We start from the raw sequence: 19,529 nt of genomic DNA, 5'->3' as shown, positions 1-19,529 counted from the left end.
CTCGCTGCCTTGTTTCACCAAAGAGGTGGCCATACAAGCTCACCTCACAAGAACTTGCTGCCTTGTTTCACCAAAGAGGTGGCTTTGCTGGAACTTCTTTCTGTGCCGACAGTGCTGCCCATCCTTCTCAAAATGCAGAATACACATTCCTGAGGTGCCCCACCTATAACCAAAATCCATAGAGCTTACAAAAATTTCACATAGAATAAAAAAGGCAGTTCCACTTTCTTATCTCCATTTACACCAGAAAGTACTTCCTTGCACTGTTAAAAAAAATCATTTAAGATTATGTGTCACTCTCATGACTATCAGCTCACAGCCCTTACCAGAAATCCTTTCTTTTTACCCAAAGTGAAGGTGCAGAATAATTGTCAGGGTTTCATTGGTATGGTTGGATGGTTTTTTGTTTGGGTTTTTGTTTGGCCCTGCACCCAGCAGCCAAGTGTGCTGGGCATTACAGAAGTGCTAATGTGGAGCAGCTGACTAATTCCCAAATATTTCAAGCTGCTCAAGCAAATTGCCTGTACTTTCCCTTTGAGGAAATTAAAATAAGGGCACTAAGGTCACCTTGCTGCAGTAAGTTCTCTTATTTTGTGGTCAATGTGCCCTGCTTATGTATTCTTCTGCTAAACCAATCATCATAGCTGGGCCAGGAAAGAAAATTTATCCTTTCCTCAAGAGAGTGGTTGTAGCCCACGTTCAAATATCCAGGGGTGTTCTCTATGCCCCAGTATTTCCGGGATTTGAAAACAGGGCACCCCTTACTCATCCATTCCCATCTCCACCACTTCTTGCAGCACATTACAGTTGCGACTACTCTTACAAGTTGTAGGTTTGCTACATTTCATGAAAACATTTCATCCTTTGTACAAATTTTTGGAGTGCATTTTTTCCCCACCACACAAGTGCTTGCAGCTTACAGAAGACTAAATCAAGCAACACAGACAAGCACTTCCCCCTTCCTATATACTTGTATCCAGAAGACTGGGAAAAGAAAAACCCAGCTTAGCAACAAATAGAATCTGCCTTAGATGTGGCAATGAAAACCTATAAATATCCAAAGTCACGTGTAGGTTTATCACCTGCATATCTCATTTACCTTTTTTAGCTTCAGAATGGAAAATATTTGACCCCATTTACTCTGAAGCATTCTCTGACTCTTCAAAACAAAATGCCCCCAAGATGAAGGACACATCTCCCATCATGCCAGAGTATTTAAATACCTTATTTACAGTTGCCTTCACATTCCTCAAAGCCCTGGTGAAAACAAAAGTGCCTAGTAGGATCAGCAAATTTCAGCTATTTCAGAGTGGGAAGGAGAGAATTTCAGAGGTGCAGAGAACTCTCTGGAATCTGTCCCATCTTCTAAATACAAAAGGAAAAATCTCCTACGGGCACACAAAACTCTGCTACTAGGCATTAACAGCTTTATGGGTCAAAACCTTCTCATCTTTGAGGGAGCTACAGGCAACAGCTAAAAGGGTCACACCCCCTTTCCCAAACACCATACTGGCTTTAATGCAGACAGCTGCCCCTTCTATCAGCCTGAAAACACTCATTCAGTTATAAGGTCCATAAGGCAGAGATAACAGCAGAAAAATATGAAGTGATGGTAAACTGATCTTGAACTGGAAGAGGAATCTATTGATGAGGCATATGTGAAAAATACCTCTGACCCATGACTCTTCCACTCTTCCAAAGTGATACATCTTTTTATTCATCATCCCACAAGAAAAATCCGATTAATAAGGCAAACAGCTACCCTCTGTCAGAGATCTAATAGACACACTCCTCTTTTAATATCCTACTTCCTTTCCACACATCTCTATCTCAGATGTTAATAAACCAAATCTCTCAGCAACCTCACTGCCAGTTAGAAGCAAATCCTCTGAAGGAAGAGGAAAACAAAATCTGAACTCTGAAGTTTGGAAAAACAGATAGACATGGAGCAGAAATCCACCTTCTGCCTCTAAGAAGATGATTTTTCCTCTTCTTAATTGCTGCTTTCAAAAAACTTTGGTATCATGTAATTAACAAGTCACTTAAATTTAATAAAACAACAGCTGTTTTTCTGTTATTTTTTAAAAGATATGCAAATTAAGACAGTTTGTTGACTTGCCCAATAAATACAGTAAACCCCACTCAATCTCTTCGTGGCAGCTGGAATAAAATTTTTAATTATCTAACATTTTCTGTACTACAGATTTAGTTCCACTATCATTAAAAAGTCTGTCTCCCAAACTAGGCAAAAATATTCTCACCACATCATCACACACATACTTCTCAAAAAGGAAGCATTTCAACTAGAAATCTTTGGAAGTACTTACTGAGATTGTACCATTGTCTAGACCTATGGACAGCCTTCTGGTTTCCGGGTTAAAAGACATGCATGAACATGGAGCTGAAAAAAATGAACATGTTGATGAAGTTAACAAAACTGTGATTCTCATTTTCTTGGAGTTCTGGAAAGCCTAAAATTAGCTAACATGCTTTATGATGCTGTGCAGCATTTTGAGCTTACCAATAGACAAGCATTAAAAGAAACGTTTTCTTGCAATTCATTCAACCCTATCCTATTAGGACATGGAAAAATAGCTATTTCTTGCTCCAGTTCCCTATTTTTTTTCCCTACTAGTTATCTCTAAACAAGCCTTTTATATAAGAGGAATGGTGCTGCTTTGATATAACAGGCACTTGACATTTCAGTATAAATCAGAGATTACTTAGCTGAATAATTTAGTTTTTTACATTTGCCTGAACTGTGCTGACAATAAAACAAAACACTACATTATGCCAGAGGCTTGCATCCTATACCTGCAGTAAGAAAATTTCCCAATGGGAATCAACATATCAACTAATATTAAGGATCGAGTTCAACTGTCCCCTACTCCAATTCCATCACAGCACTATGACAGTATCACATACTGTAGTCAATATAAAAGTTTTTATCTAAAACTAGCCATTGCTTGATTGCATTGATATTACTCTAATAAACATCAGGATTTATCCCGAAATTGCACAACACAAGATGGTCACAGTATGCTCCCTCAAGGATCTGGCAGGATTTGTATCAAAGGTAAAACCAGGTTTCCTTGCAAGAATTCAAGAGCTGTGCTTGGTTTAATTGAAAAATTGTGAAGTTACATTCAGAAAGAAGGAATTGCTTTTACTACCCAACACAGCAGCATGCAGCTGGGAATCCTGCTGTCCCAACAGAAACCTTCAGGAATTATTTTTCAGGAGCAATTCCCAACTGCAGCTAGGGTAACAGTAAGAGTTATAAAGCTTTATAAACTATATTCTTATGACAAATACAGAGTACAGTCAGATGCACTTTTAGTTCTGCTTTTCTCCCCCCTCTTGGCTTCCACTGTCCGTTGTGATTGCTCACATGTTTGTGTTACTAACAAGCTTGGAGTCCTCTCTTTTGTGATCCAGTATCTTCTCAATTTGTGAAATGTCTCTCCTAGGACTAAACAGCCCATAGCTTAGCAAATCTTCCTTGATAGTTTAATTGGCGGCAAAGCTGTATGAAGAAGAGTCAATGTTGACTGTGTAATAAAACTTGTTCCATTTTGAGTATTGACTCCCTCTTGAAATGTTTCCTGGAGAACAAGTTCCATAAACAGAAAGCCCATCAGATCCACATCCAGGCAGGCACCTCAGTTTCTTTCTTTCCTGGAAGGGCTGACTGAACTGAATCAATTAAAAGACTTCAGTTCAAGGAAACTGACACAAAGGAAACAATTAAATCCTAGTAACAGTCACAAAATTGCTCCTTCCTGTACCTCTCCCTTAGAAAAGGCAAACTGGAATCACCCCTTCCAGAAGTGGTGCATTGCTATTATATTGAGGCTTCTACGAAGGGTTGTAGGAAAAAAAATGGACAGAAAACTCTCCAATTCTAAACATAATAAACATCAAATAAGTTTAAAGGCACTTAATGCCAGAACACGTATGTCACACAGCAGCTTTTAAATGCTGGACATTGGGCATACATTGAAAAAGCTACCACTATCCATGAAGGCAATGAGCACCTCACTGAGAAGCTGCCTAAGGTAAAATAATTATTTGAAGTATGCTTTTCCCAAACACTTCAGAAGCAAATGATGCAAGCAATTGCTTGACACAATTACAAAAGAAGTAACTTCTGAATTCCAGGCCTGTGTGTAAACAGTCATAGCAGTGTAAAGATATTTTGCTATAATAATTTTTCCCAAGGGAACTCTTCAGTAACATGTGCACTTAGAAAAATCATTATGTCAGCACTAAAATTATGTCCATACCAGCTACGCTGATGTAGTCAGTCATGTCAGTAACACGACTGCAGTTTACTCTGGTAAAATTAAGACAATATTCAGGTACTTTAGCACTTAGGCACATTAAAAAGAGGGGAAGAAAATAAAAGAAAAAAACAAAACAAAACCCTGAAACCTTAGGCTTCTGAGATATTTAAGACTCTTTAAAAAACATATCCAGGAAAAATAACAGCACTCTGAAGACTCTTTACTTAAGAACCTAGCTATGATTTAGATTTCAGACTGGAAAAAGATTGATCTGAACTACTATGGAGGTCAAGCAGGATATTTCTGATGCAGAATTCTGGCTGTATTTATTTTTCTTAAATACAGGGCAAATACACACTAATTTTTTACCTTTAGAAGATGAAATATGGAGGAAAATCCCAGTTATATATTTCATGCTCTGAAAAGTGTGTCACCTTTATTAGAGGCTGACAGAATCAGAAGAGAAATAGAGACTTGGTCCCTGCAATTTCTGGGACTCCCCTCTGAAGTGCCTAAACATGACACAGTTTGAGACCAAAGGAGCATGTTTTGCATTGCAGTTGTTTCACCCTCCTGTTCAAAGCAAAGTGTTAGTTACAAAAACCATCATAAGAACAAGCAGTGTATTATCTGCCTCAAAGACTGGATACTCCATTGTTCACCAGTACAATAAATCCTTTACTCCATTCTACATCTGTAATAGGGTTTTTTGGTTGCATTTAGGTCTTTTCATGTGTTTTAGTTTTGTTGGGTTTTTTATTAGAAAAGCTTACTTGACTCTTGACTACAGTTTCTTTACCTTTCATAAATTTTTGTCTGCTAAGCTATTTTTTTAATCCTCTGCCCAAAGTGACAAATATAACAATGGTCACATGTAATCAAGAGTACACATCTAACCAGGGTTACATGTTTACAGAGCTCTGTTGTTAATCAGATGTTGAGATGACACTGGTGTGAAGGAAATGGATTTGCAAGGTTTCAGCTAGAACTCTTTTCTTTCTCATGGGCTGGAGATGATGATCAAAAATATGGCCACTGTGTTGTCCAGAATTTTTTGACCATAGAATCACCCACAGGCAGGACATAAAACTTTCCCAATTAGGAGAAATCCTATCTCTAAGCTCAGAAGAGATCTATAATCTTGGCCTTTTTTACCATTAGGTATTTAATGATTTTGACATTCAAAATGCATTGATGACCCTGTTTGGGTGCAGAACTTGACCAAAGCACATCACTGAGTCAACCCAACTCCTCATCCTTCTCATTTCCCAGAGGAGCTAGTCTGCAAACTCAGTTATTGAGGCTACCTGATAGCAAATCATAAAATAGATTGGGTCACACATCACCACAGTCAGTCACAACTCAATGTTAATGGGATACCTAGACGTAGGACTGCCACTCACAGCTTGCTAAGCAGCACAAAGGCACCATTGTGCCTACTACATTTTTACACAAAGAAACTTTCAGCAGTCATTGTTCTTTAAACAACAAAACCCAGTATGAACCTACAGCAGAGCACCATCAAAAAGGTGATCAACACAGAAACAGACAAAACCATCATTTTCAGTCAAGTGCAGACTTGTACAGATTCTGACTCAGAGCCCTTTCTATGATTTCCAAGCTTAACGGCATGACTGATTGTAATTGCTTCAGTTGTTAATTATACCTGATGATTTTTGAAATTGTTGAATAACCCAATATAATTTCAGTATCTCATGCCTCAAAAGCTTACCAGCCTATGAAGTGAAGGAGCACTGTCAGGTCTTCAAATTTATGAAGGAGCTTTGAAATAGTCTGCCTTCAGTGGAACCGGATCTACTCCATCATTTCCACTGAAACAGTTATTACTGGCAATAACACAGCTTTACTAAGACCAGAGGAGAACCTAATGAGATTCAAATATGCAGATGTACACAAAAATACCACATGGAAAAAGAGAAGTCTCAATGTCAAATAGCTAGAAAGGCTATTTCATAACAGTTTGGCTGGGGAAGGCAAACCTCTTAGGACCAATCAAGGGAACTCAGGCCACTGCCAGTGATCATGACAGAGCTCCAGAGACTGCCACACCATTAGCTAGTTCCCAATACCTTCTCGGGCAAAATCTTGAGCAGAAAGTACCTTTGAGGACTGACATGTTCTTATGAGCTAGTCTATCAACAAAGGAAGATGGGGAGTCCTCCTCTCTACCAAACTGTTTTCTTAAAGCAGGCAAATACCATGCTTGCCCTAGAGTCCCAAATTGATGTTTTTCTACTAAAACTTACACCTATTAAATATTTTAGCTATCATGTAGACAGATGTTTCTTCCAAATCTACCTATCTTAGCTTAAAATAATCCTTTCTCCAGACAGTATGAATACCTCCATGAGACCTGATATGCGCTCCCCAATCTGGATTTAAGGTCAGCTTTACAAGCTTTCCAAAGACAGGCTAACCCAGCACATCTAATTGAAGCTGACTGAGGAGCATTAGCATACGCCTGCCTCCGATGACCTACAAAATTATATTCCTGCACTCAACACAGGGGTTACAGCAAACCGCAAGGGCTGTCATTTCTTCAACTCTCTCTTGGGAAAATGGACATTGATCTGCAGTTTCTCAAAGCATGAACACTCTCTTTGGGAGAGGAGACATAATGGAGGGATCCATCAGGGAAATTTGGTTTTCCACGTTCAATTGCAAAGGTAAAATGATTCTGCTTCTAAATTGGAAGAGCTGCCTTCCCTGTCTAGTATCCTCTCTATCACATTAGGTGCCATGGAATATTAAGTTCTTACCAAATAAAACCATTTACCATTGTACTCTAATGGACTGAGCATACACAGTAGGAAGGCCAGAGTGATTTATACCGGAGACTTACAAAGCTTTATGGACTCCATTAGGGGCAGAATGCAAGACCACATTTTGAGTTCCCATATTTTAAAACCTGTGTTTGCATTAAATGCTTACCCCTTGCTAACATGTCTGTACGCTTTTACTGCTGTAATCTCTCATGCCTCTCAGAAGCATTAGCATGTAACTTTCTAAAGCTTCACCAGTACCAAGAGCATTGTTCAAGAATAACATCTGATAGAGAGATGTAAGCGTGCAAACAGTCATAGGCATGAAGCTTCATCAAAACTACTTTGCAAATGCACAGTAGATATTGCACCTTCTCCTTATACTTACATGGCATTGCATGGTATATACTGGGCCAGTACTGCCCACTGTCTCTCTTCAGCCAGACACGAACTGTTCTGTAAAAGAAAAAGCACAACATACATGTGAGGAAGAATTAAAAAATAATCATGACTGAATGAAAGCAAAGTGGTCATGATGAATGTACAACATGTTCTTCAAAATTAAATTATTTTGCTGACAGGGAAAGTAAACCCGTGAACTCCTACACCAGCCTGATACATCAGCTTCAGATTAACCTCTGTAAGGTGATGAGGGTAGACTCCTTGGTTCCATTCAGTATTCAACAACTTGGTTGAACATATCTCAACAATATTTGGAAGCTGCTATGGCTTTTAGTTCTTTGCTTTACAAGGACTTGAACATGGCTGTTCATTCAATGCTTCACATGAGAATTTGGGGCACCACAAGTAGCCCAGTAGAGCATTCCTGTATCAGCCCTTCCAGTCTCTGCAGAAACTTTCCCCCTGCTCTCAGGGTAGGCCTTGGCCCATCTGCTGCCTGTTGTTTCATTGTTCTGCTGTGGGAAAACCCCTAAGAAAAAGAAGGAAGTTCTGAAATTTTCAGCGGCTTATTACTAAGGTTATGTCCATTTGTGCCAAAAATGACCTCTTCAGCTTCAGGGCCTTTCCTCTCCTCCATGCATGCAGAGTGCTATGAGCCACTGAGCACAAAGAAGACAGACTTATCCTTCTCTGAAGAGGATGACAAATGTGACAAGCAGCCTTGCAGGTCTCCTCTGCCTCATCAGTTTGGAGTTGGTGTCTTTGAATAGAGGCCCTTAGAATCACACAGTGCTCCCTACAAACACATCAGCAGTTTCCTCTCTACTAGAAGATCTTCCCAATGTATCTCAGGATTACTTTTGCTTTCTCATAATCATATTATACTGTCAGATGCCTGTTACTCAATCCATGTCATTCAGAGATTTGAGACATTTGTTGCTTGTTTCTATAGCAGAGAATCTGGACTGATGCACCATCTGGGTCATTAAATATTTATTATTTCAGCCCTCATTACCATTTGCTTCTTTTGGTCCAGTCTCTGAAGCCTCCTTATACTTGAAGCTCTGTCTTAACTTCAGTTCATCAATTAATTTCATCAAAACATGTCTAGTAACAGTGTCAACAGTTAAAGCAGCATTAACCTCTTACTTGTTTCTGCATAGCCCACTGTCACCTCACTTACAGCCCCCTGTTGCTCTAGTCCTTATATCTCATGTTAACCAGAAAACTCTCCATATAATGCTGTATTCATGCTTTATTGATTTACACTGAATGTATTAACCTTCTCTAGGAAAACATAGTTATCCAAGACAGCAACATGTTAGCATAGATTTTGACCCATCACCCACTTCTACTCAGTCTTTTCCATCAAAATTACTATGCAACAGCAAATGCAGGAGGGATCTAAAAAACTACTGTTTCTATAACTTGCACTTGATACTATTAAGGAAAAAGAAACAAGCAAGAATGTCTCTTTCCAGTACATGAAACATGGAAATACAGCTTATGGAAAGGACTGCATGATCATTTCTATTGTTGCTTCATTTTATTCAAAAAGAAGATTGCAGCCCTCTTTAGTCAGTACAAATTCAGAGCAATGTCATAATACAAGAAATACATCATAAAGGAATATAAATTGATCTAAGGCATTACATACACAAATACAGTCTGAATTGAGATGCCATGCATAATAAAGCAATTCAAGAACTAGTAATCTATCCTTCAAACTTCAAAGTAAAGGCTGGAGCACTTTGTCTTCCTGTGTTGCTTATGTCCAAAATCAAGTTTCTGCTCATCTTACCCTGCCTTCAAACTCCTTTTACAGCAAATAATTCTGAGACCTTGCATATTTGGGCACTACACAAGCTGAATCATTGTAGAAATATCTCAAGCACACACTTTGACAGGGTATGTTACCCTAAAAACTAACCCTTCACTGGGTTAACAAGTTCCAGGGTTAGAAAGCTCTCACAAATTACTCAAAACATGCAACATTCATTATAATTATGTCCTAAGTATAATGGCCTTTTTGTGTTGAACACAGCAGCAGCTCTGAAGCAAAGCTGCCAAAACTTTTTATAAGGCACAATTCACTGGCCAATAACAAGGCTGATGTATCTTTGATGGTGAGAGGGACAGACAAATCCTTCTGTCATTTCTCCCCACAGCTGATCATGGCTGTTGACCAGAAGCTCTAGATGCATATCAACCACTCAGTTTCCCAAATGGATGAGCTCTTACAAATGTGTTTGTCCTTGACAAGTGAGGTCATCGTGGCAATGAATAAGTGTGTACAAAAAAATAATGGGATGAATCACAGGGAGCTGAAATAACTGAATATGAAACCACCCTGAGGAAATGCACCTGTGAGAGACCTGCCTTTCTTGACCATCCCAATCTAGGTATTCAAGTGCTATCTGTTTTAAAATCCCCAGGCTTCAACAACATTGCCCTTCCTCTCCCCTCTGACTCTCCTGCAAATAATAAATCCAGTACAACATCTTACAAATAATTCAGCTTGCTAGGAAAGGACTGTATAGAAGAACAGATCTTTCAAAAGCTGCAGGAAATAAAAATGAATTTTTATGTGCAAAAATGGCAATAATTTGAATGCTTTGCGTTGATTTTGTCATTGTTTATTAAACTGTACCCACTGCGGAATTTCTAATCAAATTGACAGTTACATCAATTTTAAGATTTTAGATGAATGATAATGAAGCAAAACATATTTTCTAGTAAAGTTTAAAACAAACAAAGAAAAAAACTGCTGGAGAAAAAAACTATTATGAGTGAAGCTACTTCTACTAATATAGGCCTCTTCTATAGGTACACAGTAAACTCATTTCTTAGTGTAGTCAAATATATTTCCATTCAAGGACTAAATCATGTGACTAAATGACAACTAAATGAGAAACAAAGCATTCAAAGAATAAAAATACTATGAAAAGATGTCATCTAACTGTAAGGTGTGTGAAAAGAGACATAACCAGCAAGCCAGTTCATGCAATTCTTTAGAGAAATAAGTATCTCACCAGTAAATAATCTGAAATAAAAGATCTTGTAAACAATTAATTTTAAAATTAATTACTTTACAATTAATTAATTTAATTACTATGCATGTCTTTAAAGCAAACATTTAAAATTTATATTAAGCATTATAATGGATTTCCAATATCCATCTATAAGTTTATGTAAAAGCATGAAAATTATTCCTTATGTCAGGATATGATGACTCAGAATTTTCTTCTCTTAAAGATCACTGAAACAGAAAAAGCATTTTATTGAAAGAAGGAAAACCACCCTCAGTTCAGCAAACTTTTCTAGGTAAGTTTTTCTCAAAGTAGATTTGGGCTAAAGAATAAACCATACCAACTACTCAGTTTGGGAGAACCCAAATGTTCTTGGAAGAGCACATCCTTTTTCAGCTGAAGTTCCATTTCCATTTACTTTTTTACAGAATACTACCTACTAGATGTGAAACCCAGAGCTTTTGGAGCTTCTAAAGAATGCAAAGAAAAAAACCCAAGCATGAATGAAAATAAGCTTTTTTAATGGATATCCAGCGTGTGGAGTACTTGCTGCTTGCATGGTTACTGGACTTAAACAGCACCCACCTGGGCCAGGATTCATTCTTCAGCTGCTCTAGAGTGATTCAGTCAGCATCACCATGGAAATGAGTTGTCCCTTCATTTTGTTGCCAGTGAATTGACTTGGAAAGATTTTTAGAAGCTGTCAAATCGATGGATATTCTTCTAGTCTTTTCATAACAGAGATGATTTATTTTTAAATGAGACAGGCTGTATAGAAATAATTCTGCCATACAAAAGACAGGCTATGTCTTCATATATTAAGGGGATGTGAAAATTGCCGATTTTAAAAGAAAAATTGCTTCTCTCTGTTATGATGAAAAGAATGTGCTAAGGTCCAGGTGGCTGTGGATGTACCAGCAGGTCTCAAGCACACTGCCAGGCTGTGCAGGAGGTGAGCTCACTTGGGCACCTACTACTCATGGAGGTGCCCATGTCAAGAGCAGCACATCCACCTTAGTGTGGCAGCTCTGTGCATCACCATCTACAGAAACTTACTCAGTCACTGGTATCTCATTTCTGATAAAAACAATCTGTTCATACAAACCAAACTTTGTGTATCTTAGGCTGCAGTGTGCCTCATGAAAATATGCACAATGTCGCAAGGTTGGATGCTCTATCCCTACTCTGGCCTGAGCAATCACCTCACTGCTGGAAAAGTCAGTGTTGCTTGGAATGCTGGAGTTGAGTTTCTGTGAGTGACTCATAGCAGGGCTCCTGTCTTTTCTCCTTTATGCCTTGCACGAAATTAAGGCAAAAGACAAGCACTGGTACTGCACACAGTACAGACATGCTGATGTGTCAAAGCACTGGCCCAAGATGTTTGCATGTTGCAATACAGGGAAGTCTGTGGTAGGGAGATCCATTACCTCAAGAAACAAGATCCTGATAACATTCCACTTCTCCAGAATATCCATAAACCCACCAGTTCTACTTCCACAGTTTGAGTGAGGAAACCTAATATATCTGTTTCCCATAACAGACCCTTCCTCTCCTGTTCATTTTTTTTCCTTTCTTACTTCTGTCTTTTAAAAAGTTTCTCTTTGCTGAAGATGCACTTCTGTAATGTTATCACCTTCCTGCCCCAGACATACACCAGAGTCTAACAGAACAGAGGTAACCCTCAATACAAATAATTTACCACATTATTTCATAGGTATTCTTGGGAAATTGTTTTAAATGGCATTTTAATGTAGCCCTTATTGTTTGTACCTTGGACCATATACTGCAGGATTATTTTATCTCTTGTTTTGCTGAGTGACCAAAACCGCTAAGCAGCAAATGAAATGTGAAATTATTTTAAAGTTTTTATTTTATTATTTAATAGTTTTATTCTTATTTGTAGTGAGGACACAAATTACAGAGGTGCAGAAACTTTAATCTGTCACTTTCTAAAGTCATCAGGCTTATTCAGAGACCCCACATAATAGCTCCTTGGGAAAGGGGGATATGTGAACAGTGCAAATGACATGGTTAAAAAGAAACATTTCCTACTGTCCACTGTTCTAATTACAGAACTGATTTAACACAGTTTCAGAACAGTTTTGAAAAAGGAAAAGGAATACACTAAACTATTGTGAAAAGTCCTTTAAAACACTCCTCCAGCTATTCACTGACAGAAGAAACAAAAAGATATTATGATGTTATATAAGCATTAGTCCAATCTGTGAGGTTTCAGGCATATCTAATGGAGTACTAGCACATGTTCTTACCATCAATACACTGAAGACTTCTTCAGTGTTGAAAAGAAACTCCACCTATTCCTAAATATCCAATAACAGACAATTCAGAAGTGTTCAAAAGACATGTTTCTGTAGAAACTAAGTATCTGCATTTGTGACAGCAAAAGCTCTACCTGGTGTCACTAAACAAACATGACAATAGTAGCCTTTGAAGTCCAAGTACACCACTGATGGCTTTATCACCTTTAGCAGGGACACACTGCCAATAGAAGTAGGATAAGAAAAATTGTTTAACAACTGCATAAGCTGAATTATACAGTACTATAAATTTCCCAATGTGTCCAGAGACTTTTTGCAGAGATGTGAAGAGATTCTGACTTCCCCTGCTCAGTGATATGGAACCCTACTGTGAATAAAGGATCTTTCATGCTTAGTGGCAGCTCATGAATCACTGCCAGTGTACTGGAACCAGTGATGAGGAGTTCCATCTCTCCAATAAAATTTGAAAGAAAGCATATACAAGCAAAAATCAAAACCAGAACTAGTTTATGGGCCAGCTTGCATGTCAGGGAAAACAAATAGAAATGTAATAGCAGAGTGCCAAAGCCTCAGGCAACAAGAAGACTTTTTCTAACAGTCCTTATCCTATGTCCTCCTAAATGAAAAGCAAAACAAAAAAAAAAAAAATCAAGACAAAACCCTAGTACTCCCACATCACCCCCACCAAACCCAACACCAAAGGCCCAGGGAAGTGCATGACTGTCTCCCACTCAGACTCACCCATACTAATTCTCACAAAGCCTATCACACAACTGGGATGGAGGGTTCTGCACGTACCCTGAAATGTTAGGGCACATTCCAGGTGCCACCTTGTTTTCCCTGGTTTTGATGAACAAATGTGTGATTTCAGCTGAACCAGTCAAAGATTAACTGACTGGACTTTTTCTGAGACTGAGACCATGTACAGCTATGCAGCCACAGTATAAGAAGGATATAAAGCTATTTAGAGAGCATGCGATAGAGGCTATAGGGATGGTGAAGGGTCCTGGAGGGGAAGCCACATGAGGAGTGGCTGAGCTCACTTGGCCTGTTCAGCCTGGAGGAGACTGAGAGGGGACCTCGTAGCAGTCTACAGCTTCCTGCCTGGGCAAAGTGGAAGGGCAGGTACTGATCTCTTCTCTCAGGAGGCCAGCAATAGAACCTGATGGAACGACATGAAGCTGAGTGAGGGGAAGTTTAGGTTGGATATTAGGAAAAAGTTCTTCACTGTAACAGGCTCCCCAGGGAATTGGTAACAGCACCAAGCCTGCTGAAGTTCAAAAAGCATTTGGACAAAGCTCTCGGGCATGCTGTGGAATTCTTGGAGAGTCCTGTGCAGGTCCAGGAGTTGGACTTGGTGATCCTTGTGGGTCCCTTCCAAGCCAGGATACCCTATGATTCTATGATCACTGTAGATCTGGTCTAGGGTCTTTCATATTACAAAAGGGCAGGTTCAGTTTCTGAAATTAAACTGCAAAAGCTACAAGTTCAGGAAAGGGGGAAAATGTATGGGGAAAAGATTAAAGAGTTCTGAAGGACAGACTGTTTTACAGAGGTTCTCTCTTAGCACTGATTACATAAAGGCATTTCTAGAAGATAAAATATCCTCATGGTAACCTTGGTCTGTAACTCATCATTGGGCTTCCCATAAAATGGAAGTATTTTGAATAATGATAAGATACCCTGTATCTGTATTTTGAATAACTGAGAATAATTTTGAATAATGAGAGATGCTCTGTATCTTTCAAGCCCTGCAAAGCCACAGAAGCAGTAAGATCTGACTTCAAGAGGAACCTGGGCCAGCTCCCAACAACCAGCACCTTTGACATCCTGCTGTTGTATCCAAAACACTGCTGCCATTGTCACCAATCCAGAAATCCTCATACACAAAGCTCAGAAGCACCAGAGAAACAGGAAGGGGGGTGAACCAAGCAAGGACTTCACACAGCCCTGGATGTGAACAGCGCAGGAGCACACCAAAACCCGTGTGCTGGAGGCAGCTGGATCTCTGAGCAGTAGCTCAGCCACCAGCTGTGAGGAAGGAAGGAGTCTCATGAGCACTTGAACATTCAAGTGTGCTGTCAATCCCACCCAGTGATATAAAAAAACCATTGCACAAAACAGAGTGCCCAGCAAGCAGGCAGATGGACTGAAAGGCAGGATTTTTGTCACACAAAGCATACTAAGCAGTCAAACCATGCTTAATAAGATGTTTCCCTATTTAATTCATGCTGCTGTAACTAAATGCAGATGCACATTGCATAACAGGGAAAATGTCAAAGTTTAGGTAGGTTATATGCAGCAAGAGGATTGCATGGGTTTCTCAGGGTGTTATACCCATCAGTTGTACTTACACCTCAGAGAAATTGACACCATTTTATTTAACACAGTTTTGGTTTACATAGAAGGCTTGTTTGGGTATTTTGTGGGAAGTGACTAAAAACCAAAGATTTATAGGAGACAATATCAGGAGAAATTAATTTTTATGACCTAAAAAAAAAAAATCAGATAGTGACATGACAGCTTTACTACTCAGCTGTGAAACAGTTTCTACCCATTTTTCAGTTTTCTGGACAATAAACAATGCAGTTCAGTGATTTTTCCATCTAGCTGAGTACACATGCCTGGGAGCAGTGCAAGCTCTGCTCTTCAGGCATGGGACAAAAACCACATTCTGACCAGTTTCCACTTCGGAAACTTTGGTTAAGTAGAGACCCAAAAACTGAACCATAAGTCACAACCACAGAAAAATGCTCCATTACGTTGAGGTTACTAGAACAAGGTTCAGAGAGCCAAGCTGCCTCAGGTCTTCAGCAGCTCCACAAAATCAGTTCTCATCATGTGTCATAAGAAGCAGTGTAGTGACTACACCACATCCCAGCTGTAGGGAAGCTAAATTTTTCTGTAAATGCAGGGCTGGAGTTCCCAGTGAGCATGAACCTACAGCTTTGGAAAGAATTAAACAAGTGTAACATCACATTGGGACTTCTTCCAAGCAAAGTTTCAAAATTACCTCTACATTAAAAATTATGGACCAGTCTTCCTTACAGATCTTTGGGGTAACAAAATGATCTTCATCTCTCTCTTATCCACAGACCTCCTTCACCCATACCCCACCAAATGATTTCCCTTCCAGAACAGATGCAGCTTTGGAGCTGCCCGTACTGATCAATTCCTGTTTGCATTCAGGAAGCATAAACACACAACCTTTTGAAGGTAATTGCATTGGATGATTTAATTATTGCAATCCAATTACTTTCACCTCCTTCCCACATTCAAATGTTTCAGTAATGGAAGTTATTAGAAAGATCCTCATTAGATTAAAATACAGGCCTGCTATGCAGTAAGTGACTCAGTGGAACCATGCTAAAAATACCCAGTGGATCCAGAATTTGCAAGAAACAAACTCTGCTACACCCCTCTAAATTGCCCATGTAGCAAAGGTGAAGAACTAGAACCCACCAGGTCACTGTCCTCCTTCCAGCTGCCTGGTTGGAACACCTGTCCAGCAAAACACTTTTTCTCCAAAAATCCTACTGGCTATCAACTTATTGATAATTTTTAAGTCTTGCATGCTTCACTCTGCTCAAAAATGAATGCATTATTCAACTGATAAAAAAGTGGATCTGTGAAGTGAAAGCTGAACATACTAATTTTCAAAATACATACCACCAGTATGGTGCTTTGTAATAAATCACAGTCACATAAAGGTTAATTTACAGGAGAAGATGGATATTTGATCCCAAGCTCTAAATTAAGTCATACCCTTAGGCCTCAACTTATTTTTCATATAAACGTTTGGTTAACAATCCAGTGTAACATCTAATAAATTATGCCTTTACTGCAGAGGAAGGAAGCCACATTTCCACATATTTAGGGTGGTGCCCTCTCTCAGCATTTTAATTTCTGGACCTAAGTCATCTGCATCATTCATTGAAACACTTTCTATAAGAAGAGACAGGCTTTTGATTTTTAAATACTGCTGAACAATTACAGTACTGTTTTTTCAGATACAACAAACATGTCTACTAGAAATGTATTTGTGTGCTCTGTGCCACACCAAGGTGCCTCTGCTAATGCTCTTCTTGAGGCATCAAGGACTTTCTGCAGAGAAATCACATTTCCAGTTCCTCCAGCTGAACTTGAACAATGATTCATGGGTGATAAAATGTTCCCTCAGCTTTTCTGCTCATTGCCATTTTCCCCTCCGGGCAGCCTGACTCAGAGATGTTTTCATTGTCCTCAGCTCCTACAGGCTTTACTCTTCTAGAGGAGATAAGAAGCCACTCTGCTGCTCTGGCCCAGCTGGACAACTTTGGCTGGGGAGTCTCAGTAGTCTGGGAAGGAAACCAGCAAGGTCAACAGAATTAGCACCAGCAAAAAGGGATCAAAAAAGCAGGGCAAAGCTATGCAAACCAAACCCTGTCCTGAAAGGTTTGTACAATAGCTGCAAAGGAACTGTAGCCCTGAAATGCTTTACCAAAGGCTCTCATATTTCTTCTTACCATGCATACTGCAGTGTGTTGTGAGGTGCCAGCAAAGCCCAGCAAAACCCAACTTCTGACTCTGTAATTTAAAGGTGATCTGGCAGTTCAAGGGCTTAAAAGCCAGTCAGCTTGTCATCTCTGCATTCTCGTGGGGGTTGCATGGGGAGATGGAAATCAACAGAGTTGAATGGAAACCATCTTCAAACCTGTATTGTGAGACTGAATATTCCATCCTAAACTTTAGGTTTTATTATTTTAAAAAATATCTCTCAAACATGCAGGGCCTCTTTATATTCAGCTACTTCTTTCATATGGCCTAGTTGCAGTTTTTCTATTCTTCAGCATTGTAGTCCATACTGTATTAATTTTATTCTATCATGTTTAAAGCAGTAAATTTCAATCTTGAAACAGCAAATTTCAATAAACATCTTCTTGCTCTCCTCCTACGAGACTAGAAGTTCTGTTGTCTCTACCTTCTCCACTGGTTAATTGCTATGTATACTCATAATTTCTTACATGCTGCCTCTTTAAGGTAATCAATCTTTCCAGTCTCTTGGAAAAGCTGTTCTTGTGTTCTGTTCCCCTTACCTGCTTTCCAATCCCACTAATGAGACAATATCCTGTCTGAACTGTCATCTTTGTACTAAATGCAGCAATCCAGACACAAACAACCTGCTAAATTATAAGAGCATTATCATTCTTTTCTTTATGCATCTTCTTCCTGTATGTACCCTAGCAGTGTTTATTTGCAGCAGTTGTACATGGTTTTTTCTTCATGCTGGCAGGATTTAAAAACTTACAAACTATGGATGAAAGAGGAAAAAATACATTTGTCACTATTAGATTCTCTCTGCAATACACCGCTATCCACTTAGTAATTTCTTCTGCACACGACATCTCACCAGACCCAATCAGCTTATCTGCTAATTTGGGTTAGACAACTAGTCCAGACTGTTAGGGAAGGGAACAGAGGATTTGTCAGCCACAGCTCTCAAGGGCAATCCCAGAACCACAAGTTTCTGGCAAGAGAGGTGAAAAGAAAATTATAAAGGAGAGCAATAGGCAGACACTATCAAATACCAAGAAAAATCTTGACCCTTTGCATCAAACTTTCCCCTTGTGAAAACAGAACTGGAAAGCCTTGACACAGGAGCTTCTCAGGTACAAAAAATACATTCTTCAAATATGTGAAATGGTGCAACATATTGCAGTGCAGTCTTGTAAAGATGCCTGGTGGAACTGTGTCCTGATAGGACACCACCGCTCAGGTGACTAACCAAACCAACAAAGCCTGTAGCAACCTCAGTTCAATTACCCGGTCACTGTCTCAAGGGTAACTTCCTCTTTGCTATAAGCGACAGATTCTGGTTCATGGCAAAAGCATCAAATATTATAACAATCTCTTTGCTAGCACCTTATTCTACCTTACTTTACTGGCATTTTTAGAGGGTTGCAATTCCTGTCCAGATGCTGTCTCAGCTTGCATCCTCCAGATTTTTACTGCTGCCAATCATAGGGAAAATATCAGTATTATCTTGGAAGAAATAGATTTGAGGTTGTGAGACAAAGTCATCTCTAAAGACATGCTTCACTGCTTGGCAGCCTCTCACTTTTAAATCTTATTACAAGCTAATACAAAGCATAACATCTTCAGATTCTGTCATGGTTTGACACTGGCACAATGCCAGTGCCCCATGAAAATATACTTCCCTGGTGTTTGCTGTGAGATGTGACCAGGAAATAAGCAAAGCAGGCCTCTACCTTAGAAAAAAGTTTATTAACTAAACTACAAAAGAAAAAAAACCACACACACACACACACGCACACACACACCTCGAAAATGAAAACTCCACAAAAAGCATTTCCTCCTCCCCCCACCACATTTCCAATACATCTTCCAAATTTCAACTCTCCATCCATCACCCTGTAAATACTCAATTTCAGTCCATCAAGAGGAGAGGAGTCCTTCTTGGGGCCATGGTGACCTCTTCCTTGCATGCCCAGTGCTCTCACCACCGTGCATGGATCAGAGCTGCTTCGAGGGTTGTCCTTTTAAGGGTGCTTTGACCAGTTCCAAAAAAAGCACAGTTTTCTCTCGCTCTCGGGACCTCTTGTCCCCCCCATACTTGTCTACCCCCTGGGGCCGGGGGGTCTCCAAAACTGAACCCTCTCTGTTCTGAGCCATCGCCTCCCCCCTGGATGCAGCCTCTGTGTCACAAGGAAGCATGGTTCTGTCCATGGCTGTACCAAAAAGAGTCCAGCA

General features: G+C 39.5%; 1 protein-coding gene across 1 annotated transcript in view; it reads right to left on the bottom strand.

Annotated features, from left to right (window-relative positions):
- Positions 1-19,529, bottom strand: part of WDFY2 (WD repeat and FYVE domain containing 2) — a 65,781-nt gene that overhangs the window by 26,303 nt on the left and 19,949 nt on the right. The window contains exons 2-3 of the mRNA XM_031056786.1: positions 7,458-7,525; positions 2,328-2,401 (exon numbers count right to left, since the gene is read on the bottom strand). Of these exons, the coding sequence (XP_030912646.1) occupies positions 2,328-2,401; positions 7,458-7,525 (142 nt within the window). The remainder of the gene's footprint in view (positions 1-2,327; positions 2,402-7,457; positions 7,526-19,529) is intronic.

Source organism: Geospiza fortis, unplaced genomic scaffold (assembly GCF_000277835.1).
Source record: "Geospiza fortis unplaced genomic scaffold, GeoFor_1.0 scaffold194, whole genome shotgun sequence".
Classification (NCBI taxonomy): domain Eukaryota; kingdom Metazoa; phylum Chordata; class Aves; order Passeriformes; family Thraupidae; genus Geospiza; species Geospiza fortis.
Note: the sequence above shows the minus strand (reverse complement) of the source record. Positions and strands in the feature narration are given on the sequence as shown.